Here is a 27,425-nt window from a genome sequence, read left to right as displayed (position 1 = left end):
ATGGCAGCAAGCAAATATGGCGTTTTTGTGGAGCAACAACCTGTAATCACTCCAAGGAGGCTATTAAAAATAAAGCAATCAATGGTAAAGATATTTGGACTTGACACGCCGATTCTAAATACACGGACTGTAAGAGAGTAATTTAAGGAAGCTATCGATATACCTCAAAATAAAATGTAAAGAAATTAATTATCTAATGAAGTATCTATGTATTTCACTACTGCCTTGTCTTATGTTAACTTTCAAACCTCATATTTTTTCCACAGAATGACAAGTTTTCAAATAAATCACCACCCCGATGAAAGAAAAAACTACTGGAGACAGAAATACAACCACATTGTAACATTTTTGGAAGAATACAGGCAACACATTTTCTACCTCTTCGTTTTCTATGTCATAAATCTCGTCTTGTTTCTTGAAAGGTTTATATGTAAGTACCTTATCAGTATTTGAATATGAATGTCATTGTAACGATACTGCATTTTTCAAAATAACGGAACAAAATGAAAAAGTTTAGCACCAAAGTTCAACTTATTTTGTCACGTTGTTTCGAAAAATATGTTAGAGCATTATATTGAGTAGAATGATGACTTTGATGCTATATCAATTTTGTTACTTTATTCTGAAAAATCTGCATTATTGAAACATTCTTGTAAAAGGAAAATATTATTTGTCTGATGTCTTCAGAAAACTTGATGAACATAAATCGGGCTGAATAATCCTTCTAACACTAGATGATTCAAACTAGGACCCCTAATTCTGTAGGGAGGCTATTACTGCTGTAGGAAAAACTTAAACTAAAAGACTACCCAACCTAAGAAAACCTAAACCAAAGATAAACTATTCTTCCCTTAATCCATTACTTCTCCTTTACATTAGAAGATTTCTAACATTAATAACTGTTTAATCAAAAGAAAAAAAAAAGCTTTAAATACTTTATATTGAATTTACAGAAATTTGAAAATTTTAAAAGGGCATTGCTTGAGAATCCGTTTTTGCATTGGACTCACATTATGAAGCACTATACTTCCATGGGCAGGTGAAAGGCAGTAACTGCAAGTTTTTAATTTTTTTTTTTTTTTTTGCATTTTTCTTCCATCTGTTGTACGAGCTTCATTGTACATGCTTGCTTATTTAGCTTCCGCTAAAAAAAAAAAAAACCTCGGGAAAAAAAGTCAACTTTCAACCTTTTCAGATTGTGAGTACTGAATTCAAAATGCGTTTGCTTAAAATATCTCTAAAACTCATTTCTTCGTTTACCTGTCATATATTATAAAACATTTTCACAATAAATCTATAAATAACTTCAGGGTCCGGTATTCTAGTCTATCACCCCCCTCCCAACCGTATTTGAAGAGGGTATTGTGTGAGTTCTGGGGGGGGGGGGTTACTTTGAAGAGTGTGCTATCGATATACAGTACTCTACGCGTCAATTACAGTAGTAGCAATGGCATGGCGTGGTGAGCATCGGCATGTGTTGCGGAAGAGTATACACGTAATGTTGGTCTTTTGATTACTAATTAGCAAGATTTTCACTTTCAGTTCCGGTTTGGCAGACATGATCCTGTTCCAGATAGAATAAAAAATCATGTTTGTGTATCAAACTTTAGAGCCGTAGGTACTGTACCAAAAGCAAAAACGTATGTCCAACCTCAGGCAACAGTCCTCGTTACAAAGCTGAATAATGTGGCACAAGTGAGAGCGTCCATCCAGGAGTCCCCAAAACGTTTAGCACTTAAAACATGCAGCGGGCTAGTCGTTTTCGGATTGGAATGTACGAAAAATCCTGTACTCAATCTTTACGAATATAATAGTTTTTCTTGTCGAACACGATCATGTCGGCACAATGGAACCGAATAAAACGTTCTTCCTGAGTAGTAATCAAAAAACCACCTTTACGAGTCTACTCCTCGGCAACGCATGATAATGTTTACCACGGCATGCCATTGCTACTACTGCAAATGGCACATATTGTCCAACCGCGGACTGCATGGAATTGGCAAACGTCCAGTTAACACGAGTCTATGTGAATGAGGAAGAAAAATTAAATTCTGATGTGTGTGTTCCACTCATATGAATGAGACAATGCTTAATTTAGAGGCTAACATACATCTGCAAACGCTGACATCCCGAAAAACTAATAGGTACGTACATTTCCGCCTTTAAACCGGATGTTTGCCTTTCAATACAATCCATGATTCTGCTATCTGCTTATACCACTTCCAGTACCGCATCCCGACCACAACTTACACAGTTTTTACTCTGAACACAAGAGGTTGATATGCCGGACCCTGCATGAAAAAAGTATAGTTGAAAAAATATGTGTAAAGAAATTAATCTTGATTTAAATGAACATAGATAAATAAATGTTTTTACCTTTAACAAATAGTACCCCCCCCCCCCCACCAGAAAAAAAAACAATTATTGCGAGTAAAGGTGCTTTTTTGGAGAGTTTGGGACAGTACTGTATTCTAATAGAATTTTATAAACGCCTTTTGAAAATTCTTAACTTTATCTTAATTTTCAAGGAAGTTTCAAGTTCTTAAAATCTAAACTGATATTCAATACCTTACTTTTTTTCTAACGATTCGCATTTTTCAACAGTTCGAATATTTTTAGATCGCACTGTATTTCATACCCTCCCCATTTTGTCACAAAGGTTCACACTTCCCTTGACCCCCTTGTTGCATATTATATATGAGGCAGTCAGACGCATAGGGATATAAGAGAACATTTTCAAGTTTTGAGTAAAACACGTTTAAAGCTCTGGTCCTAGGTAGGCTTTCATTAAAAAGTTTTTCTAAATCATGCTATACAGAAGCACTTACCAGGGCTTCTAGAACTACCTCTTGTCTCAAAACAAGGGAGAAGTTCTCCCACCATTTTTACTGGTTATCTCCAAATCTTTAACTTTAGCACTTATATCCCTTTACTTATCACTGCCTCATATAACGTAGGATGTCACACTTGTTACCCATCCCTCCCCCCTGTCGCACTCTGTTCCCCACATACACGAACCTTCATCCCTTCTCAGAGTGTAACATCATTTGCGGGCGACCCCTAGAAAATATTTTTTACACAGTGTTATCGGTAAAAACAAAACTTTTTTTTATGGATAACAGAAAACCCGAATGAAATAACGTTCATTCTTAGCACATAAATGTAGTTCCTTTCTGTTCCAGATTACACGTACTTCACGGAGCACATGGACTTACGACACATCATGGGAGTAGGCATAGCATTCACGAGGGGATCCGCTGCGTCCTTGTCCTTCTGCTACTCCGTGTTGCTGCTCACGATGTGCAGGAACCTTATCACCAGGATTCGTGAAGTTTCGCTTCAGCAGTTCATCCCTCTGGATTCGCATGTGCAGTTTCATAAGATCGTTGCGTTGACCGCTCTTTTCTTCACAGGTTTGATTTCTTAAATGCCTTGTAGAGAGTGGTTCTACATATTTTTTACAAATCAAGAGGAATGATTTACCCATCCAGATGGCAAATAATTACACAGGAATATTGGATCGCATCCCACTCTGAGAGACCAAAAAGAGGATTATTAGAATTCCAACCTGAGTTTACCACAGTGTTGGAAAAATAATAACAATGTCTAAAAGTTCTCAATCAGGTTTTTTAGTTGGGGAAATACACACAGCAAGTGCTCAAAATGCTGGCTACGCGTGTCGTAGCACAGAGGAATTAGCAAAAGAATAACTGGCGCACCCTAGAAGATTCCTGGTGTCGCGTTAATTTTGTCCACTGCTACAAGTATTCTTGTCACAAGATCTTTACCTGAGTCCATAAGGCGTCTCTTCTTAAAAGTCTTAAGAGATAAACAGGACCCGATTAAGATATTGGGAGGCCCTAGGCCAAGCAGTTTTCGCCCCCCCCCCCTATAGTCAAACCTTATAGTTTTAGCCATAATAGATTATTGACTAAAACAGTTTTAGCAATTTGGGAGAACTTAAAAAACAGGTGCCTTTTTCCACGGCCTAGTTTGCCTATTCAGTAACTAGGCCCTGGAAATAGGCAGGTTCAAAATGACGTCAGAGGCTATTACTTTTATTGCTTGTTCTCGTAGACTCGTAGGATCCGCTCTAGTTGTCCATTCTTTTATGGCTATGAGAATGAAATGCGACCCCTTCCATGGTAATTATTTGTCACCTGGACGCCTGGATGGGTATTATCACCTACCTCTTAACATGCAAAAACAATTTAGAATCCTCCTGTAGTACAAGCTGTCGTTGTAAATCTCTACCCCAATCTTTTTTTAAACGAAGCAAAATTTTTATACACAATTATGATTAGATGAATTGTTTTGCACCCAGGGTGAAAATTATCAAATTATGACAGGAAAGAGGCGGCGCTCACGCCGCCATCTTAAGATTTTAGGTGGGTTTTTTTTTTTTAGTTTTCGTTTTATGCCTCAAAACCTTCCTACAGCAACAATAAAAATAAAAACACCCTTTCAAAAAAGTAATTTTATGTTCTTTAACTCATTATTTTACTCGCAAGTAAAACGTTTTTGATATATGAAACGAAAACTGAAAGCAACGCATTTAAAATCCAAGATAGCGATGCGAGTACCCCTTACTTTCGGCCATATTTTGATAATCAACTCGACAGAAACATATTTCTCCAATCGTAATTATGAATGAAAATTGTGTTTTATTAAAATAACAGATGGGGGAGAAGTTTATTGTGGAAGCTGTAATTAGTATTGTTATAATCATTTTTTTGTCAATCCTGAGATAATGCCTTTAGATTTGGAGTATTTTAAAAGAATGTTATCCTATTTTAAAATATTATTTAGTTTTAAAGGGCAATGTAACGTCCTCTTATCCAAGCATTTTCAAATTTTTATTATTATGACACTCTGTTATTGATATAATTATTCTCTTTTTTTTTTGCGAGTCCTGAGTTATTTAGAGTATCTTCTAAGAAGATTACCCCTATTCTTTTTCAAAGGACAATGTATAAGGTCCTCTTATCTTAGCATTTTAAAATTTTTATCATTTGATTATCATGGCAATCCACTTTTTCGTCACAAATTCACAATAATTAATTCATAACTTAAATAAAAACTTCCTTAACCCCTGAGAAGAAGGAATTGTCATTTTTCAGATATTATACAATGAAATATAAGAAAAAAATTATGCAGTGGAACCTCGATTAACTGGAGTGATCGGAATCTGACCGCCTTTGATAAACCGAAATTTCCAGAACAGAGAAGGATACTTGAAATCGCTGTAAAGAGATCGCTGCAGTTTTAGCTCTTCATTTATATACGTATATCTTTGCAAAATAACTACTAAGATGTGTTTAATTATACTACAATAATTATAAACGATAAATTCGTCCAATAAATATCACGCATGGCAGGAAAATGTAGTGTAAATTTAATAAAACATAGTAGAGTAAACTTTAATCGTTATTGTGTTATTAATAATGCAGTAAACTTTTTTTACTTTTTGTTTTTTGATTTCAATCATAAATCCGCAATGAAGAAGTAATTACTTAATAGAGCATTAATTTAATTTCCTATTCGAACGCTTTTGAATTTAACAGCATTTTAAAGAAGTTATTAACAGCGTTCAGCATTTTTAGCATTATTTAGTGTTGAAGAAATTAATTGATTTGCTTGGGAGGTGGTGGGAAGAGAAGTGATAGAAATGCAAAAATAATTTGGTTTCTACAATAGAAATGGTTACCTCTGAAGGCGTTGAAGTGATATTTTTAATTTACCAAAAAATAAAATTCAAGAAAACAGACTTCAGTTAAACAAAATTTCTGTTAAAAGAATTACGAATTTACGAATACTCGAGGCTCTATACTGCAATTTAAAATAATCACGCACTCACAACTTTTGAGTTATTTTTAAATTGTTATATTACAATACATCTTTCTATTTGAATAAAACTTTGTGTTGTTTTATAATTGTTGTCCCCATTTCACTTTAAAAAATCTTTGGTTTCTTTCAAGTTGTCCATTCTGTTGGCCATTGCATCAATTTTTACCATGTTTCAACACAACCATTAGATCATTTGCGGTGTTTAACGCAAGAAATGCATTTCGAGTAAGTACAAATATAAATATTTTAATATTACATACCTATACTAAACGCTACATTTTTCATTTCTATTATGTTCCTTTTATGAACTTTAACAGCTTATGTCATTCTCTTTTGTCCACTTTTTCTTATTAGCTCTGATTTTAAACCTACGATAGCTTTCTGGTTATTCAAAACTGTAACTGGTATGTATGCTTTAATGTATTTTTTCCTCAATTACGTTCTTTGGGTAGCTCTTTATATTTTACTTTTATTTAATTTTAATGCTGAAAATACTTTTTGAAAATCATTTATCTTTCCTCGTGAGCATTTCGTGCTTTTATTGTACTCGAAATAAATAACAATGAATCAGTGCTTAGCCCACAAAACAGATTACTTTTATCATTATTTAAAATACGTAAGCATAAAAAGATTTTTTTATTTCTTTCGGGGTCCCCGAATTTCAGAGTTATGACACATTGTCGTTTGAGTACCACAAGTAGGTAACTGCAAATTTAGAAAGCAGAACATTTCTCTTTTCTTTTTCTTTTTTTTTTTTTTTTTTTCAAAATTGTGTTTGAGAAAAGATATGAATGCTTCGAATTAAATAAACATTAGGAATGGTGACACAACAACCTTTAATGAAATGTTCTCACAACACTAAAATCAAGAAAAAGCATTAATTTGTCGAAACTGCATGGAAGAAAAAACTGAGTTTTTGTTACTTATACTTTTAGCATTTACAACTAAGATATAAAATCTAATTTTATTCTGGAAATAATAAAACTTTATTTCAGTAATTCTTACCGGTTTTTTATCTAAGAAAGAAAGAAAGTCTCGTCTCTCTTTCTCTCTCTTTGAAGCTGAACTGGGCATTTCTATCAAAGGAATTTCTTTTCTAATTATTCAAAAAAATAACTTGTTTATAAATTTTCCCCTGAAGATATGAAAAAGAATTATGGATTATAAGTGCTTCAAAAGACATAAAATATTTTTAGATTACAAACAGAAACAATAGTACCTTGTTTTGCGATTTGCATTTTGTAATTTTATTTCTTCCATTATTGTCTAAGCTTAGTTTGACTTTAAAACTATAGTTCAAGGTCCTTTAAGTGCCAGACCTACGTCATGGTATAAAGACCGAAAATTTTTTTGCGTAAGAACATCGCAGCAGGTAAGAAAGGTTTTCTATTACTTAAGCTGAGTCGCACTGCCTTTGGCAGGAAACAGATAGCTAAGTGCGTAAAATTGCTGCAAAAAGCTAAACATCACAGATTCATTCCGTGTCACGTGACCTGATGGTCCCCACCTAGCTATCTCCGATTTGGAGGACATTCTTCAAAGGGGCAAACATGTTTATGAAACTAACCTATGCAAATTTTCAGCTTCCAAGACGCAAGTCATAAGGAGCTAGGATACCTTAAAAAGAAAAAAAAAACGAAGTGGGCTCCGAAATGGCGTCCAATGGGGAAACATGTGACAAACATGGCAATTCGTTTCACAAAGCTGATCCGCCAATTCGGAGCCCCCCCCCCCCTTTTTTTTAATCGATCCTAGATCCTCAAGATTTGGGTCTTTGAAGCTGAAAATCTGTACAGTTGAGTTCTGAAGGCATGTCTGCACCTCTATAAAATTTCGTTCAAATCGGAGATGGTTGCGTGGAGTCGACGAATTCACTTTACATGGAATGACTCAGTTTTTGACACAACTTTGCTACTTGTTTTTTGCCAAAGCCAGAGCAACTCAGCTTAAATAATAGCTAACCTTTCTTATCTGCTGTAATTTCCTTACGCAGAAAAACTTTGGGCTTTTATACTATGACGTAGGTCTGGCACTCAAGTGCTCTTACTCTACTAGGATGATGAGAGGACGTAGCAAAATATTTTATTGGAAGAACTATTTTACTGATGTCATATGATTCAGTTTTTTAATGTTTTCTTTTTAAATTCAAAACTTTGTTTTTTTGCGAATTAACAATGGTGTTCTTTGTATAAATCTTTCTGTATTAATGAGCCATCAGTTTTCTTACTCACTTTTTACAAATATATCAGCTATATTTATGCTATATTTATTCTATTGTTATTGAACTAGTTTATTCTCTTAATTAGAAATGTTTATCATATTTTTTTCCCTCTCTAGGTATAACTGGTGTTTTATTATTTGCAATTGTATGCATTATTTTTATTTTTGCTCATCCGAAGATTCGTGAGAAAGCTTACAGTTACTTTTGGAAATCACACAGTCTATATGTACTTTTGTATATTCTCTGTTTAGTCCATGGGCTTGCAAAATTAACGGGAGTAAGTATCAGCAATTCTATTTCTTGTACTTCATTAACATTAAGACTCGGAAAAAAATGTAAAGATCCTACTATAAAAAAGATATCTTCGTCTCAGAGGAACAGTAAGATATATAATCCCAGGAATAACAGCAAGATATCTAATCCCAGGAATAACAGCAAGATATCTAATCCCAGGAATAACAGCAAGATATCCTACTGTTGCTCTGAGGCGACAATATGTGTGCAGTTAGCGACAAATAATAATAATAATAAAAATATCGGCAGGGTCGCAGTGTCAAGGCTTTGGCCTCTTACACTCAAGTTTGAGTATTCAAACCCGGGTCCAGTTGATGAATTTTAAAAAATCTGTGACTACATAGCGCGTGTTAAAATTGCGACATGGATCGGGTCATATCGATGATTTATTACTCTTAAGACTTCAAGGTAACTGTGTATCACTAACATTCAACAATAACTGAGATAATGTTGAAAATAAGAGGGGAGTAAGCCCATTTCTGGACAAATCTGTGTATCCGTGGGTTCCCTTTATTCATCGTATCCGGTCGAAACCTCACCAGATTTCCAGATCAGGTACTGTGGTGATTGATGGAGTTTTAATAAATGAACAAACAGATGAATCGTATGATTTTGCGACATGGTAATGATCTCTTAAGTACAGGGTTCATTATGAAAGTAATGAGCATTTACTGGCAAAATTTGTTTATTGATCGTAATTTGTACAAATGTTCAATATTCTTCAAAATACATTCCTCCTGCATCAATACACTTGCGGAGACGTGTTAGCCACGCCTGAAAGGCACCCTGAAACTCCTTGAAGGGAATGCCTCTCAGGAACGTTGTAACATGGTGTTGGATGTTTTCCACGGTTTCCCAATGTTTTCCTTTCTTCTCTCTCTTGAGTCGCGAAAACAAAAAGAAGTCACATGGAGCTAAGTCGGGACTGTAACGGGGTGAGGGATCACCGGAGTGTTGCTCCGGGCCAGGAAATTGGTAATGATGAAGGCTTTGTGACTTGAAATGCAATCGTCCTTGAAGGCTTCTTGCAACATCTGGAATGTTTCGGTTGCATTTTTTCCAAGCCTCACGCAAAACTTTACGGCGTTTCGTTGTTTAAGCGAACGCTCCATCGTGTCATGTTACAAAAGTTGAAAACACACTTCAAGCGGAGGCACGTATCTCCTCTCCCACTGCTCGAACTCAACTGACGACCGGATGCATTGAATGGGCATGTCCCCCCCCCCCCCACCACATTTTCCAGCCAGTTTTACCGTGCTGCCATCTATCGTCGCGTCACAATAACATTATGCTCATTACTTTCATAATGAACCCTGTATTTATTTGGCTTCGATTCTCTTAGCGAAATTAAATCCCTTGCACAATTTGCATCGTAAGAGCTCGGGTGCCTCTGTTTAACTGTAGACGGAAAACTGGACGTCAAAATTATCAAGTGGTAAAGGGAATTCGGCCGTAGAGATTGCGATGGTATCTAAATTATCTATATGAATTCCTTCTTCTGGGGAATTTACTAGTCCTGCAAATGATAGGAAGTCAATAGAAAGAACAACCATAAAGCTACATTTAAAGCATTTCAATGAATAATCATGCCTCTGAGCCCCAAGCATTAAATTCAATAGTTTTCTCTTTGGGCTTCATATTCGGTAAGCAAAGAGGGACTATTTGGCATTAAATGCTACACAGACGGGAATTGTTACAAATTGTGAACGGAGAACATTCGATTAGTAATGTATAGTTCGGACTAACGTAATCTGACAGCGTCGCAATGCTGCGATTAAGATCTACGTAGCCTTCACAGTGCTGCCAGGTTAGGTTTGTCCTAACTATACATTCCATATTTCAGAACTTAGCATGCGAGTTATCCAAATTATTTTTTACACGTATTCATCATTGTTTAAAACCTAAGTCTTGCAGCACAATTCGTTCAAAAAAGTTTATGAACAGTATGGCAACCATTTTAAAACGTTTGTGAAAAGTTTGAACTTTAAGTATGCTAACTGGAAAGTTGCATTTTTTTCAAATCAATCCTGCTCTTAAAAGTCTTACTGGAGATTTACATTTTATAATGACTGAGCATAATAAAGTAACAAAAGCATTTCCTTTCTTCAGAGTCCTCGGTTTTGGCTATTTTTCATTGGTCCAGCAATTGTGTTCACCTTGGATAAGATAATTAGTTTACAAACAAAATATATGGAGCTTGAAATAATAAACACAGAACTACTACCTTCTGGTAAGTATTATTTTTCTTTTGTTGCAATTGTGTAGAACTATTACTTCCTTTTACAAAAAAAGAAGTATTGTATTCGCGAAAAAATATTCACTCAAAAATCGGCCTTAATTTCCAATTTGCTCACCCCCGAATGAATGTTGAGATTTTTCTTCGACTCAACCACACGTGGATAAATGTTTAAGAACGTATAGACATGCGGAATATTCCTTTTGACGACTCCCGAGTTAATTACAACGACTTTTCTCGTGACGTCTGTATGTACGTATGTATGTATGTGCGTATGTATGTCGCATAACTCAAGAACGTTATGTCTTAGAAAGTTGAAATTTGGTACGTAGCCTTCTAGTGGGATCTAGTTGTACACCTCCCTCTTTGGTTGCATTTGGAAGTTCCAAAGTTGTCTTTTACACCTTTTTTGGGGGAAATCATTGTTAATTTCAATGCAAACTCTAGTGGTGTTATAATTTGGCAAACACTTGGCGATATATCGCCAAGCTTTAGGTCACCAAGTTTTGTGGCCAACTTGGTGACAAATTTGGCGTTTTTTTTTTAATTTCAATTCATTCAATTTTTTCACTATTGGCGATATTTAGAGAGTTAACCATTAAATCACATTAAAATTGCCAATATAGGGAAAATGAATCTGAATGAAAAGTTTTTTTTTCTTCGGTTCGCAACAAACTTGGAGTGAAAATATGTAAAGTGTTTCTTCGCTTACTCCAAGTCCAAGGCACTATTACCATTAAATTGGCGTAAAAGGAAGTCATGTGTTGCACATACCAGCTCGTTTTTATGAGCACATTAAAAGACGAAGTTTTCTCAAAGAAAAAACAATTCTAGTTTTTAAAAAATTGAACACTATGACCCAGTAATGGTTAAAACTTAACATTAGATAGCAGCAGTTGCAGGATTCTTCCTAAGTGATAGACTTGTTTCTGCACCTAGTATAATTTCATTTTTATCTCGTAGTTTACTTCCCCTGCCTCCCCATTTATCATTTAGACATTTTTTTTTCATTTATTTTAATTAAATATTTTCCTACATTTTGCGAGAAGTCCAAAAGCATATTGCTTTGAGATCAACAAAATTATAATTGAATGAATACCACACTGAGTCAGTTAAAAGTACAGCTATATCATGCTGCTATGTTTCATAACCATCTGAGGAAGTTTCTATTTCTTTTACTAATAAGACTAGAATATAGTCATCTACAATTTCATGAATTCTTTAATTTCAATAAAAAGGTACACTTTTTGCAGTTTTTTTGCTGTTATCCTGAGTTATTTATTTGTTTAATTTGCACTTTTTATCATCATAATAATAGATATCAAAAGAAATTGTTCTCAAAAAGAAAGAAAAAAAAAAGCTGAAACTTCTACCGTATTTTTTATTTGTTCTCTAGATGTCACACGCGTCAAATTCGCCAGGCCACCCAACTTCAAATATTTGTCTGGACAATGGATTCGCCTGAGTTGCACGGCATTCCGGAATGCCGAGTACCATTCATTGACGCTTACGTCCGCGCCGCACGAAAATTACTTGTCCGTCCACGTCAAAGCCCAAGGACCCTGGACGTGGAAACTTCGCAACTATTTTGATCCTAACAACTTAAGTGACGGTCCCTTACCAAAAGTAAGTTGATATTCTTCTTTTTGGTCACAGAAGTTTCTAATTCAACTTTAAAAAAAAATGCGTCATCCGTCCCAAGTTAGTTACTATATTTAGGTTGGAAGTGTTTCCCGAAATTTGTTGCTACATTGAAATTCGTTTTTCCTAAACAATGAAACCGATTATATTTATTTTTGTTCACATACCACTAAGAGTTAATCGCATCAAATTACTTTGTAAATAATGAGCTATGAATTCATTGGAAAACAGATTGGTATTTCTATTGTTGTTTCCAATCCTTCATGTGCTATCACCAGCTAAATCCGATTCATGAGTTCGTGTACTCTGGAAAAGTCAAGTACCAGAAGAGGATGCGAATGAAAGTCGTCTAGCGTGAAACTCAAGCAATCCAGGATACACTCGGTAGAAGCCGTATTTTCGTTGCACTTGAAGCAGGTCCAGTGCAGCTTTCTTTCAAACTCAAAAGTCATGCATTTTAAGTATTTCCCAAAAATTTTGTTTTTCAACTACAGCACTGCTGATGCATAATTTTCCCAATAAACCACGTTTCTGTATTGTTAGAGTCTGAAAAGTGAAAAAAAGAATGGAAGAAAGAGAAAACTTTGCACTCCTTTCTTAGCTAGTCAAACAGTAAAAATCTTCATTTCAGCATATCAACGCTGAAAACATTGTAATATGTATAGTTTTATTTTATGGAAAGATTGATTTGTTTTCAACGAAGTCACTGTGAAGCATAAAACTAGGCACAAAATACAACAAAATGATAAGAATACAAATTCTTCAGTTTTCATACATTTTTTGAAAAAACCTTTTAGATAGCAAGTGCTTTCCCATGAAAACGAACCGTACGAAAACAACTAACTCCAATTAACATCCCTTCCGAAAAATACCTCTAGCGAAACCACGAGTTCTGCATTTTACAGATTTTTTTAAACCCATATTTATTATTCACTCTACAATTATCTTTAATTATCACCTTCCGTAATTGAAGCACGTTACGAAATCAAGCAAAAACATGCATTTGATGAAAGATGATAAATAGGTGTGAAGGAAATGATTACAGTTTTCGGGAAAGCGATAATTAGAGACTTGCTACTTGGACTCGTTCCACGGGGATTTCCACGTATGATGTTAGTACATGATGCGAATGAAGTTTTAACTTGAATGGTTATGTCTGGAATATGTGATGTCAAAATTAACCACAGGTTTGAATTAAATACAGAATGAAGGATTGGGGAAAACAAGATATAAAAATTCATGAAAAATCGGAAAAAATAAATGAGGAATTCAGAAGATAAATCATGATGAGTTAAGAAAACGATTCTTCTTCTATCTATAAGGAAAATCCCTGAAACTAAAAAAGAAACACTTCTAGTTACTTGGCCATCATTCACTCTAGAAACTCTAGTGATGTGCCAAGAAATATCGAACAAAGTTTTCTTTCAATTTGTTGGAAGAAAATATGATTCTATTTATTTTACTGTGTAAACTAATTTAAAAATTCTTACTGGAATGCCCTATTTTTGGTTTCTTAGAACAACTCGAATTTTATTGGGTTTAAATTAGCTTAATGGTCAGTCCATAAATGGTGTCCCCTCTTTTCAATGTATCTGACCCCCTCTTTCTTCTGTTCCAAAGTGTCACACTTTTTTTGAGCCAATCCATTCCTTTCGTCCCACGTCACGTTTTTAACAAGCATATTGATTAAAAAAATTTTGTGATGTCACTCTTCTTGCTACCCCCTCCCTTCCCTTTGCCACAATTTCACGAACCTCCCTCCCCCCCTTAGAGCTTGACATCATTTGTAGACAGTCCCTAAATACTACATTTGGGTAAATTAAATGAAAAAAAATGTACCAATGTTTCAAACATTAGTACTGCTTCATAGAAGCTAGCTAAGTATTTAGTCTCCATCTTCTCTTTTGATTAGCAACTCTTTTACTGTCAAAAATTCCGTTCATTTTGTTCAGAAGTTATGTTATTTTAAGCCTCATTGTTTAACGATGGTTTCTTTTGATGTGAAATCTCTTTTCACTAATGTACCGGTGATTGGTGCATTGGATTGTCTTAAATTGAGACTCCAAGAGCATCATTTTTCTAGTTTTGAGATTGATGAGCTTGTTTCCCTCACTCGTGTCTGTCTTAAGCAGAATACTTTTGTGTTCAATGGTACTTACTTTCGCATGTCTGAAGGTTTAGCAATGAGTAATCCTTTGAGTCCTATTTTAAGTGACATTTATATGCACTATTTTGAGGCTAAACTTTTTGAAACCATAAGGTTTCCGTTCTATGTTCGTTATGTTGATGACTGCTTTGTTTTGCTTGGCCAAAACCATGTTGATAATGTTCTTTTACTTTCTACTCTAAATTCTTTTGATCCTTGCATCCAATTCACTATTGAAATGGAAACTGATAGTTCTATTTCTTTTTGGACGTGTTTATTACTACAAGTACTGATGAATTTATGACTTCGGTGTTTCGTAAGCCTTTTGCTGTTACACTACCTCCTCACAAATGCTCTTCTCATCCTCTAATCCAAAAGTTGGCCTCATTCAAGGCTTTTGTATTTCGTGCTTTGAACATCTGTTCTTCCTCCAATTCTTTAAATGCTGAACTTCCTTATGTAAAAGCAGTTTCTTTCGATCGTGGTTATTCTCCTAGCATTATTGATTCAATTTATAATAAGCTAATTAAGCCCTCTCATTCTGATAAGGTTTCTGATTCCAATGCTTCCTATAGTATCGTCTTGCCTTATTATCCAAAAGTTAGTCATTAAGTTGCAAAGGTTTTGAAGAAGTTTGGTTTCGATGTTGTTTTTTCTCCTGTAAATAAAATAAAGTTTACAAACTTGAAGCACCCTACAGATTGCCATAGCAACTGTGGAATTTATAGCATCTCCTGCAAGTGTGGACTTGACTACGTTGAACAGACCAAACGTGCTCTCAAGCATGGTCTGAAAGAGCACGAAAATTATGTTTAACATAAAGAACTTGCTCGTTCTTCCATCGCTCAGCATTGTTGGACTTCTGGTCACTGTTTTGATTTTTCAGCTGCAAAGATACTTTGTAAATGTTCTTCGGTTTATGGCCTCGATTTCTAGAAAGCTTACACTTAAAACTACAGGTTGCGCTTGGCACCTTTCAGGGGTGAAACGCTTGTTCACCAGCGACACCCTATACGGAGTCGAAATGGCACCTCTTACTAGGGCGAAAAATGGGCACCTTTTAAGAGACAGGCAGCGCGGGTGAAAAGACGGAACCTTCGGAGAGAAAAATGGCACCCTAACTGATTTCTACAGTAGATCCTCTTCCCCCCATCCCCCGTATTGTGTGCGTTTTTGAATATTATTGTGTTCTATTTATTGTTTGAGTTTATGATAGGCAAAATCTTGGTACTTTTTTCACATCGAATTCATTTTGGGTTAAAACTTGTAATTTAAGGCATTTGATCACATTTCTGACTTGTGATAGAGGGATTGAAGTCTGAAGTGTTCATGACTTCAATCCCTCTATCTGAGTTCTAACTCTCATAAAAACCCTTGGATTTCTCAGTAGTTTTATATCATATTGACATTTACTTTAGCATGATACTAAAAATTAAGAGTGTAGGCATTTATGGATAATTTACATACATGTGCATTACAAGCACAGCCAAAAATATTCAGTTATATTACAATCACGGAAAAATCAAAGTGTTTCATAAAATGCAGGCGTTACATAAACGTTCAAAATATTTTAATCAAGAGTAACATATTGATACGTATTGTATGGTTCGACATTTGAATATCCTATTTGAACATAAGTAATCTAAAAAAGCACTTTTTTCTTTGTTAAATAGAAACTTTTTTGACATTAAAAATAAAAACAAATTTTTAGCATCCTACATAATGAAAAGCAGTGGAAACAAAAATTAGGAAGAGAGAAAAAAAATTAAACGCGTCTAGACACTGCATTCGGTTTTTGAAATAACACGAACGAAATATTTTCACGTAATGAGTCATGGCATGAAACGCACAGATTTCTTTTCAAAGCTTTTTTTTTTCTTTGCTACGTCTACGCAATTATTTTATTGAGAAGATAAAGACATTTATAGTGTATCTGCTGTAGCAGTTAGTTACATCATTGAATTTTCATCCCGGTTACTTATTATTTCGTATTGCTAACAATAAACAATTTTGGGGAAAATCCGTGAGACCGCAGACATGACAAGCAATGAACACCATATATTATTACACGTGATAAAAAAAGTCATACATCACTATGTTAAAACGGTTAACTATAAGCAATAAGTAGTACTCAGTTTACTTTGTTGAAAGTAGAAACACAACTCTGAAAACACTAAAAGCCTGTTGGAAAGCCTTAAATGTTATACCATGATTAAATGCCTGTACTTACCAAGGTTTTGAAGGTTTGTCCCAGAAATGTTGAATTTCAATCCAGTTTCGTTGCCTATTCAATTTGAAAATTTAATGTACCAACAACTACGTTGCAGCATCGTCGTCGGCCATTAAAGTGGCTGAATTGAACTTATGCCGGAGTGCACAGCGCATGTGCGAGCGAGGCACCTTTGCGGAGGAACAGATTCGCTATTGGCTACTGCGTGGGCTTATGGCCTTTCATTACCTTCTTTTATCCACTGAGGTGCTAAAAGATATCGGAACAATATTTTCTAGCCTCCATGGCACCCTGTGGCTCCGTCTTTGCACCCTGCGGCGGAAAATTGCACCCAGCTGGCACCTCTGGTTATAACAGTGTACTATGTTTGGAAAAAATCTCATTCCCTTGTCAATGAGTTTTTCAGCACTCCATTTTTTCATGACATTTGAAAGCAATTTCTATAATTGCTTTTTCGGTTTCTTCGTTGTCTCTTACTCGTTTATCTCCTGGCTTCTGATTGGCTGTCTTTCCCGCTTGCTCCGAGCCCGGGTTGACATGCCGTTTGCTAATTGGTTGCTTGTTTCTTGTGTCCTGAATTCCTATTGGTTGGCCCTTTTTGGTATAAATACCGGTGTCCACGTGGTTGCTGTCAGTTTTCTCACGACTTTCGGTTGTGTTGGTGAATTTTTTGCACCGATGAAGAGGCTCCATTGTAGCCTTGAAATAGCTATATGCTGTATTTTCTTCACAATTTGTGCTTTATTTACGTTGGTTTTTTCACTTTAATCATAAATATGGGTGCTAACTGACCACTATAATGGAAGATATTTTCAAAGAGGCGGTCATTATTTGAAACATGATAGCCTACAGTTCGAGGATTGAAAAGCAATGGGAAAATGTAACCAGTGTGTCTTTAAAAGATAAGAATTATAAAACACCAATTAAGTTGATCAACTTTTTACCAGATACTGTGACTTTAAATATTTTTTTTTTTCAAAAAGAGTAAATAATCAACGTTAAAGGGGAACAAATTTGCAAAAGAAAAAAAAAAATGCTAACGCGTGATTCGGAGTGACAAGGAACTTCTTTTTCAACGTAAAAGCATATGAGCTTATGGATGTGAAGCTATTCAGTACAACAGGCATGGATAAGGAAATGCATGCAAGTCATGAGCATTTGGGAAGACGACTAAACTCACTCATGCATGATGGTACTGGGTTTACACAGCGATGGGGAGGAATAATAAAATTTAAACAGTAAAGCGATAAGATTAATCAAACAGCCAATGATGGAGCCTTAAAGAGATTGAAATAACCGATAAAAATGCAAATCATATTGAGGATTGAAGTTTTTCAGAGGGACGCAGTAAAAGAAGAACGTATAACTTCAACTGTATGGAAAATAAACGGCCTGAGAATTCGATCGGCGTCGCAAGTAAACAAAAAGACAGTTTCAATAACTGTAAAGCATTAAAAAAAAACCCTGAATGAAAAAAAACTTTAAGAACTCGAACGAAATGAACAAAAAGTATTTTCTGAATAAAAATACACATATGAAATGGAAAAAAAACATGACAAAATGAAACGGAAAGAAAAAAAAGTGTCATTTAACCTACTAAAACCGTACGAGCCTTAAACAAAAATTGGTAAGAAACAAAAACTCCTTAAAATTAAAATGATTAGAACATAAATAAATAGGAACCTAATTGAGTTGGTATTAAAAATATGAAAATAAAAATGGATGAGGTGAACGAACACAAATTACAAAATAGAAGCCGAACTGTAGATAAATTCGAAACTGCTTTGAAATTGTTAGTTACATTAACAAAATTAAACGATTCATCAGAATGCAAATATAAACCTTTACCCTAAGTCATGTCATTTTCTTAACATTCTTTACTGCATATTCAAGTTCTGCTTATTCCATCGCATTTATTAACTTAAATTACACTGTCATATGGCTGTGTGTGTGTGTGTGTGTGTGTGTATGCGTATATATATATATATATATATATATATATATATATATATATATATATATATATATATATATATATATATATATAAGTTAATCTGCACACATTTATTTCTATTAAATTGATAAGAATGAATGTACATTTAATTCAATTTCATAAAACGTTAGAAAATGTTTTTTCTTTCATTGCAAAACTAGATTCGCTTGGAAGGGCCATATGGTGGTGGTAACCAAGACTGGTATAAGTTTGAAGTGGCTGTAATGGTCGGCGGAGGAATTGGTGTTACTCCATACGCATCGATACTTAACGATTTGGTGTTCGGAACATCTACAAACAGGTACTCTGGCGTCGCATGCAAAAAAGTAAGTTATATTTTGAGATAAGCTTTATGCATGAATTTTGGGATCTTAGGAACATTCTAACGAATATTTTAAGATGCTATAAAGTATAGTGATGAGTGTAAATGATAGATTTGCACTAGAAATGTGTCGTTCATGAAGGAACAGGTCAAAAAGAACGAATCCCTGAAATGAACTTAAAAAATGAACGACCGTTCTTTTGAACGATGAGCAGTTTGGAACATTATATTGAAGCACTTGTCATAAAATCGCATTTAAAAATGTATATACATTAATCTTTAAATTTTTAACTCTCAATAAATCTCAAATTTTCTTTTTCTCAGTACTGTACAATACATTCATTTCGAACACTTTTACTTTCTACTCTTTATTCATCATTTTTTAACCGTTGCAGTTGATTTTCAATTTTCCAATGTATCCATTAGTAACGTTTTGTGCAAATTGTTTGGGCTACTAACAAAATGTTCGGACATTTCATTTCCCGTCCCACGCAACTGCTAAATTCTTTCTCACGCTTTCTGTTATTACTTTAAAATTATTTCTAAAAATGCCTTTTATCACTTTTCTGGCGATCCTTTTGTCTTCTATAACACCTCTATCAACTGCCATCTACATTGATTTCGCTTTATGTTTAACTTGTTTGGCAGTTTACAAAAGTCACTTATTTTACTTTCAATATCCAGAGATTTTAAAAAATAATATTGCTGTTAATTTTTTTTTCTATGTAAAACAATGTTGCCCCCTTTTTTTGTTTTGTGAAATACTTTTGAAGTTTCCTAACATTTAGGCCAGTCTTTTTTTTATGTATATACTATATGTATACAGGGTGTATCAGTACAACGTTTACAGACTTTCAGGACACATAGAGTAGTACACCTAGACAATGGTAAATCACATAGCAATGAATGGTTAGAAACGCTTTCCTGACGCGATAGTGACGACACAAAGCACAAGACAAGACACGAATAAGAGGGGAAAACATATTTATTATTTTTAATACAGCAAAAATGATGGAAAATTTTTGTCCGGTGTACCCGATAGATGTGGTTACGAACACCGAAGCATCAGATGACATTGCATGCGCACACGCGGTTTTTGTTGTCGCGCTCGCTTTGACGCTTGATTTTCAATGCGCCTGAGATGTGACGCCATGCATCACGGCCCGGCGGGATCACAATTTCGAACACCTACTTTGATGACGATCGTTGGTCCTGCATGTTCTTTTTTCTTAGTTTTTTTGCTGTACTAAGGATAACAATCATGTTTTCTTCTCTTATTCGTTGTCTTGTATTTTTGGTGATTTGTGTCGTCACTTCCTCACCGGGAAAGCATTTCCGACCATGCATTGCTATGTAGTTTCCCATCGTCTAGGTGTACTCTATCTGCCCTGAAAGTCTGTAAACGCTGTGCTGATGCACCCTGTATGTGAGAGAATATTAGGAAAAGTGCTAATTTAAAACCCAGATAAATTTCACAAGCACTTACAATTAAAAACCAAAAAAAAAAAAAAAATTATGTAGTGAACTTTGTCACACATGCAATGAATGACAAAATTGTGAAGTTTTACTTTAATATATGACATTGGAACTTTTTGTTGATCAAATCATGTCGACAACTGTCAGAGAGATCACCTGCAACTTTTTTAAATGAACGAAGTCGTTCAAATGAATGAGTTAAATGAACGGATCAAAAGAATGAACGATCCTCTGATGAACGGATCATTAAAAAGAACGACATTGCCCATCTCTAATTTGCGTACAAATTCTGAAATAACTCTGGAGGTTAATTCGACAGTGAAATCACTCGAGATCTTCATTCGATTTTGATATCATTTAAGATGTTCATTCGGTTATGAAATTTCTTGAGAGGTTCATACTCATTTTGAAATCCCCCGCCAGGATTTTTTTTTAAAATTATGAATGAAAGGTTTATTTGATCCTGGAATCACTCGAGATGTTCGAATCACTCGAAAAGTTCACACTTCATATCTCAAACTCTAACTGTAAAAATCATTGTATACTGTTTTCTAACTACTTTATTAGGCTATACCTGTATATTTTCCCCCTTTCTGGCATGTTTTCCACTTTCGTAGAGTAATTTCGTAAAAAATCTTTACTAATAATAAAGCAGAAAGTCTCTCTGTCCGGAGGATGTCTGTAGGATGTCTGTAGGATGTCTGTAGGATATCTGTAGGATGTCTGTGACGCGCATAGCGCCTAAACCGTTCGGCCGATTTTCATGAAATTTGGCACAAAGTTAGTATGTAGCATGGGGGTGTGCACCTCGAAGCGATTTTTCGAAAATTCGATGTGGTTCTTTTTTTATTCCAATTTTAAGAAAAAAAAACTATCATAAATTACGAAATTATCATAACGTGGAACCGTAACATGGGCACAAGCCAATTGGCGAGATACGAAATTATCATAACGCTGAACTGTAACGTCGGTACAAGCCAATCGGCGAGAAAATTCACCATACATTATTTGTAAATATACAAGCGAACCAAAAGACCTTTAATTTTTCTATTACGGGCGAAGCCGTGCGGGTGCCACTAGTTAGTAATAAAGATAAAGCAGAAAGTCTCTCTGTCCGGAGGATGTCTGGATGTCTGTAGGATGTCTGTAGGATATCTGTAGGATGTCTGTGACGCGCATAGCGCCTAAACCGTTCGGCCGATTTTCATGAAATTTGGCACAAAGTTAGTATGTAGCATGGGGGTGTGCACCTCGAAGCGATTTTTAGAAAATTCAATGTGGTTCTTTTTTTATTCCAATTTTAAGAAAAAAAACTATCATAAATTACGAAATCATCATAACGTGGAACCGTAACATGGGCACAAGCCAATTGGCGAGAAAATTCACCATACATTATTTGTAAATATACAAGCGAACCAAAAGACCTTTAATTTTTCGATTACGGGCGAAGCCGTGCGGGTGCCACTAGTAATAAATATAACTAAAACGTTTTGAAAGTTAGTTTTGAATGTTTAATCAGTATCTTTATTGCGTTTTCATTTTGCGTTAAAATTTGTATAGACTGATGCTAACGCTGTTATAACACGCTACGTTAAAAAAAAGGAAAATTTATTATCACTAATGAATACTACTAAGCCTTCATTAAGTAAGTACTTTAAGTATTGACATTTGTATTACAATATTTTGAAACTAAACTACAGTTCCTGTTTTTCAGGTATATTTCCTGTGGATATGTCCTTCTCACAGGCATTTCGAATGGTTCATCGATGTCTTAAGAGACGTGGAGAGAAAAGATGTTACTAACGTTCTAGAAGTTCATATTTTTATTACACAGTTCTTCCACAAGTTTGATTTGCGAACGACAATGCTGGTAAGGATGATATTTATTTTTGTCTCTTTGTTCCATAGTATTTTGAGCTAACGTTAGAACGCTAAATAAACAATTAAATAAAATAACTTTAATCCGTATATTAGTTTTCATTAGTGGGCTGAAGTTTACTACTACAATCATTGCTATTCTTTCTTCAACATATTATCTGACATAGGTTTTTAACTGTTAATTCGTAGAAAGTTTCATACTGCCACATATGATTTGCTGAATTTTGGATTTTCTATTCAAACAAAAATATTTAATTAAAATTATTTTTCATATATTCGTTAGTTTGAAACAAAATGAAACTTAACATAAATATACTAAGAAAATTTTATTTTTCTTCTGCAATTTCGAATTCTCGAAATGAACCTAAATTTTCTTGAGGACGTTTGTCCTAATGAAAATTAATGCATGATTAGGTATTTTAGTTATCACTAGCTGCATTGCCCGGCTTTGCCCGGTCTACCTTGAAAAAAAGCATTGTGTCAAGTGAAGTATCTTCAATAACCAGGATTAAATGAAAGGAAAAAAACCATCATGCAAAATTTTATCACCAAACAATGACGACAGATACTAAAATACTTTTAAGAAATTAAAATAAAATGAGAAAGATGGATTTAAAATGCGTAACCATGGAAACACAAAATAAAATAAGTTAAAGAATTGAAAATGAGAAAGATGGAAATAAGCATGAATTCAAAAAGCGTTACCGTGGAAACGCAAAATAAAATGGTTAAAAACTTGAATAGAGAACAGATTTTTGAACTTCATTTAATTCGCTTGTAACTTTTTTTCTAATGGAGATAAAGGGTTAAACCTTCGACCTTAGGTCGAGTTAGATCTGGAGTAAAAAAAACAGCTCTTTCCAATGCTGTCAAAAAGAAAACTGTGGGACAATTCCTTCATTCCTTCACTTTTTATTGATGGATTTAATGAAGAAAGTAGTGCCTAAATTTCAGCTAAGCCTAAAAAAATTCGAGCTAAAAACGTAAAAAACTCCTGCCGCAATTAAGTTAGAGCATTGGAACAAATTGCATAGAACAGGAAAATTCTTTCCTTTCCAACGATATGTAATATTACTATTTGCGAGTAATTTTTCATCCCCATATTCGGGAATTTATGTGAAAATTGGGCCTTAATTGGAATAAGAAAAGAACTATTCATCGAATTGTTTTCGAACTGGTCCGCAAACCTTCTCAGGACTTAAAGGAACAAACTGTGAAAATTTCAGCAAAATCGGCCGGGTAGTTCTCGAGTTTTGCGAGTTCAAACAAACAGACGCTTTTTCGAGACTTCATTTTATACTATGTAGAGATTCAAACACAAATTAATACTTTATTGATCTATAACTCTTCTAAATATTTCATTTTTTTTAATTCTATGATTATTTTGTTTTATTTTCTTCATTCACTCTTATTTTATTTTAGAAAAAGTCCAAATCTTAAAAATTCTACATTTACACTTACCTGAGCTAAAGTACTCATGATTCAAACGTGTTACCTGTTATTCCTCAAAAAAGCTCTACTTTTTTTTAAATGTTTTTACTTGTTTTTTAAATTGGTCAAAAAAATAATTTCAAGCACTATCAATCTTTCAAAGAAAGTTTCATTTAACGATTAAATTCTTCTCGAGTTATGTAATGACCTGGAGAAATATAATGTTGGAAATCATGAAGTTTGCTTATATTAACCTAGTTTACGTAATACCTTCACAAAGGGTGAAATGCAAAATAATGCAATAATGTTTACATTTAACTTCTTAACTTTACCTTTAAAGATTTTATATTGTTGCATAGTTTTTTGCACAGAAAATGAATACTCTATTAATATTTCCATTCTTATCATTTTTTTCTTTTGATTTCAGTACATTTGCGAGACTCATTTTCAAAGGATATCCAATTGCAGCATGTTTACGGGTCTGAAAGCTATAAATCATTTTGGCAGACCTGATATGACTGGATTTCTGAAGTTCGTTCAACAACAACACGCATACGTAAGTTTTTTTTTTTTTTTTCACAACTTCGAATATAGCATCTTCATAAAACTTTTGTAATACATTTATAGTTCTTTCATATCTGTGTTTTAACTCTGAATTTTATAATAATGTCTAAAATCACTCAATAGAACAGTTGATCCAGTAAGGAATGAGTCTTTGGAATTGACCACTATTTGCAGTTGAATCTAAAGTATGTTAAGTGATAACAATACAAAACAAATTTTTATATGCAATGTTCAGAAAAATTCATGTCTGGTTAAGGATTGTTGGCCTTCTACGAACTTCCAACTGCACTATGCTGACAATCATAATATTTGGCTACTCCTCTGCCATATTTACACAGATGGAATCGTTTAACCCTCTACCGATCGGCGATCAACTTCAGAAAATGTTGGTTTTCATCATTTCACTGTCTGAATAGAAGCAGAGGTGCCCCGATGGGAGGTCGTGGGAGGTCACACGCGCTTTTGAGAGGTCACGTGCCCTCTCAAAAATGTCCTTACTCGACAAAATTTGTCTGACGATTCGGCAAAGTTATCATCAAACGGTGATTTTGGAAAATACTGATTCAATGCTTCCCTCAGAAATTGTTTTTATCGCTCTTTTAAATGGCGATTTTGAATTAAAAACAAAAAAACAGAACGTGGAACTTTTGATTGATCTCCATGGAACCCTGGAGCTCCACGAAACGCATTTTAAGAAACGGTGCTCAAGAACTTTATGAATTTGCATAAATCATATGTATCATCAATCCTAAACACCTTAATTTTAAACTTAGCAATTGAAAAGCTAGTTGGTTGATTTTTTTAAGGAATTTTTAATGTATTTTGTGTGCAATTAATTTCCAATAAAGCCTCCATGCTTTCAGGAAACATGATGATAAAACGCAAACTTCGGAAGCAATTCAACGTTTATGTTGTCGAACCGCTGAAAAAGGATACAAGTGCAGAAATCATGATTTAACAGAAGCTCATTTTTTCACTGTCTGAGCGGTAAAATTCAACCGTTCATTGTTTTTTGATTGGAAAAATGCCACGACGCCGTAGTTTACCGGATTCAATGGTTTGAAGTGTCATTGGGGGACTGGAAACGGGGCAAACACTAAGAACTGTAGCAGACGATGTTGGAGATGCATAATTTCATGTTCGTTTCACTGTTCTAGAAGAGTAAAGTTCCCAGTCAAATGTTTTCTGCTTCATTTTTGCTGTATTGCATCTTAATACACGTGTATACTCCATTTTATGCCTTTGCAAGGCTACCTCACTACGGTTTCTTCACTTTTGTGTAATTGTTCCATTGTTCCCCTAATTGTTTTGAGCAGTGTAGTAAAGATAAACTGAATTAAAATAGAAACTGAATGCTTTCCATGATAAGGTTTTTAACGTAATTTGCATCCAGTTAACCAATAAATTGAAGATTTTCAAACTTATACTACCGGCAACGCTTAATCAAATGTCATCGGTTATAACATACAATATTGGACTAAGCGGAGTATTTGATATCATGTGGGGAAATGTTTTTTACCTTACCAGACTTACAATACTTGCCTAAAAACGTAGTTAAAAGTTTTTTAAACAGGCTCAACCAATGGAAAAATAGTGTAATGATTAATTTTGTATATAATAAAAAGATAGAAAGTCTTTCGAACTATTAAGTCACTCAGAATGTGAAGCACAAAATATTTCTTTTGGCACCACTTTTTTTATATTTCTTCTTGAAAATATGGTATTGCTCGTTCAAAGTGTTTTGGGATCATTTTTGTAACTTCGCTTCTAAACTATAAAAAACTGTATAACCCCCATTTAGAGTTTTAAAGTGCCTGTTATTTCTTAATCAAGGGGCTAGATTTTGGCTGTCGTGTTAGCTGGAAAAAATATTGTTCCTTATGGAACCTTCCCACTTCGTGCTCCCAGAATTATCCGTTAAAAAAAGAAAAAAAGAAAGAAAAAAAACCCCTTTTCTATGTCTTTTTACGTTATTTATTTTCTGTTTAAATTCATTTAAGATCCTTCTTAGCAAAAAATTTTATTACAGCAGATCAGTCTTATTGGATTATCCAGGTAAATTATTCGATAAAACGAGGATCTTTAACATTACATCTGTGGGGAAATATTAGATTCCGGTTCCTTATAAGCGAAGTATTCGTTTATCCGTTTCCCAATTAAGCGGGGCTTAATTGTCTTTTGAGTGAATAAATGCTATATTTGGTCATCTTTATAAGTCTCCTGTTTTTAAGGATTGCATGCATTATTTTTCTTATAGGTGAGCAAGGTAGGCGTGTTCAGCTGCGGACCATCAGCAATGACGAAAAATATAACAAAAGCCTGTGAAACGGTGAACAATAATAGAAAACTACCGTACTTCATTCATCACTTTGAGAATTTCTAATGACGTCATTGTCGCATGGACGCCATTCAGAACAAACACTTCTTGCCACTTTTTACAGCAGGTTCTTTACATTCTGATGAGTGGTTCCTCTAAATCAGATCGTGAACCTAGCGACTGTGATTATACGAGTATAGTTTATCTAATGTTATGCCAAATGTGTTTCGATGTCTAATCGAAATAATTTATTTTGTGAAAGTGTTTTTCTTAACTTCTATTTTACGATTTTTTATTGAAATTTTTATAGTTTAATAAATGTTTTACATGTGAAAATAATCGGTATAAGTCTGTTTCAAATGTGAAGAGTTTTACACTTGTAAAGAAATTCGTCATTGAAACACTTTCTTTGATATATTTTTAGAAAAAATCACTTTAAGATTGTCATTTTATGAGCTTCAGTATGTTCTTCCACTCCGAGTAGTTTAAATTTAAAATTAGCTGCTGAAAATAACCCAAGATTGATCTTCCAATAACTTTACTTTTAAGCTGAGCTCTTGGCCTATAATTTAAATCTATATACAAGATACGACTCGAAAATTGACAAATGTATGTATTTTTGCTCTTGGGTAAAAAAACTTCATTTCGCTGCTTTGTATGCTAAATAAGTTGTACTAACAGTATGAAATGTAAAATTTCATTAAAAACCTTGATTATTTAAAATTGTTTTGGATCAAACATATAAAATTTACTGTTGTAAACTTTAGTAAAGGTAAACACTTTAAACACTTATTATATAAAGAAATATACTTCAAGTTTAAAAATGGTT

At 34.3% G+C, this 27,425-nt stretch overlaps 1 protein-coding gene across 1 annotated transcript in view; it reads left to right on the top strand.

The window, feature by feature from the left end:
• The window catches only part of LOC129223755 (dual oxidase-like), a 253,791-nt gene extending 226,888 nt beyond the window's left edge, over positions 1 to 26,903 (top strand). The window contains exons 21-31 of the mRNA XM_054858115.1: positions 267 to 430; positions 3,183 to 3,413; positions 5,979 to 6,072; positions 6,202 to 6,251; positions 8,185 to 8,345; positions 10,472 to 10,592; positions 11,995 to 12,224; positions 18,770 to 18,934; positions 22,121 to 22,276; positions 24,143 to 24,271; positions 26,537 to 26,903. Coding sequence (XP_054714090.1) covers positions 267 to 430; positions 3,183 to 3,413; positions 5,979 to 6,072; positions 6,202 to 6,251; positions 8,185 to 8,345; positions 10,472 to 10,592; positions 11,995 to 12,224; positions 18,770 to 18,934; positions 22,121 to 22,276; positions 24,143 to 24,271; positions 26,537 to 26,662 — 1,627 coding nt within the window. The 3' untranslated portion in view covers positions 26,663 to 26,903. The remainder of the gene's footprint in view (positions 1 to 266; positions 431 to 3,182; positions 3,414 to 5,978; positions 6,073 to 6,201; positions 6,252 to 8,184; positions 8,346 to 10,471; positions 10,593 to 11,994; positions 12,225 to 18,769; positions 18,935 to 22,120; positions 22,277 to 24,142; positions 24,272 to 26,536) is intronic.
• Positions 26,904 to 27,425: the final 522 nt, after the last annotated feature.

Source organism: Uloborus diversus, chromosome 6 (genome assembly GCF_026930045.1).
Source record: "Uloborus diversus isolate 005 chromosome 6, Udiv.v.3.1, whole genome shotgun sequence".
Classification (NCBI taxonomy): domain Eukaryota; kingdom Metazoa; phylum Arthropoda; class Arachnida; order Araneae; family Uloboridae; genus Uloborus; species Uloborus diversus.
The sequence above is the reverse complement of the archived record's forward strand: the minus strand, read 5'-3'. Positions and strand labels throughout refer to the sequence as shown.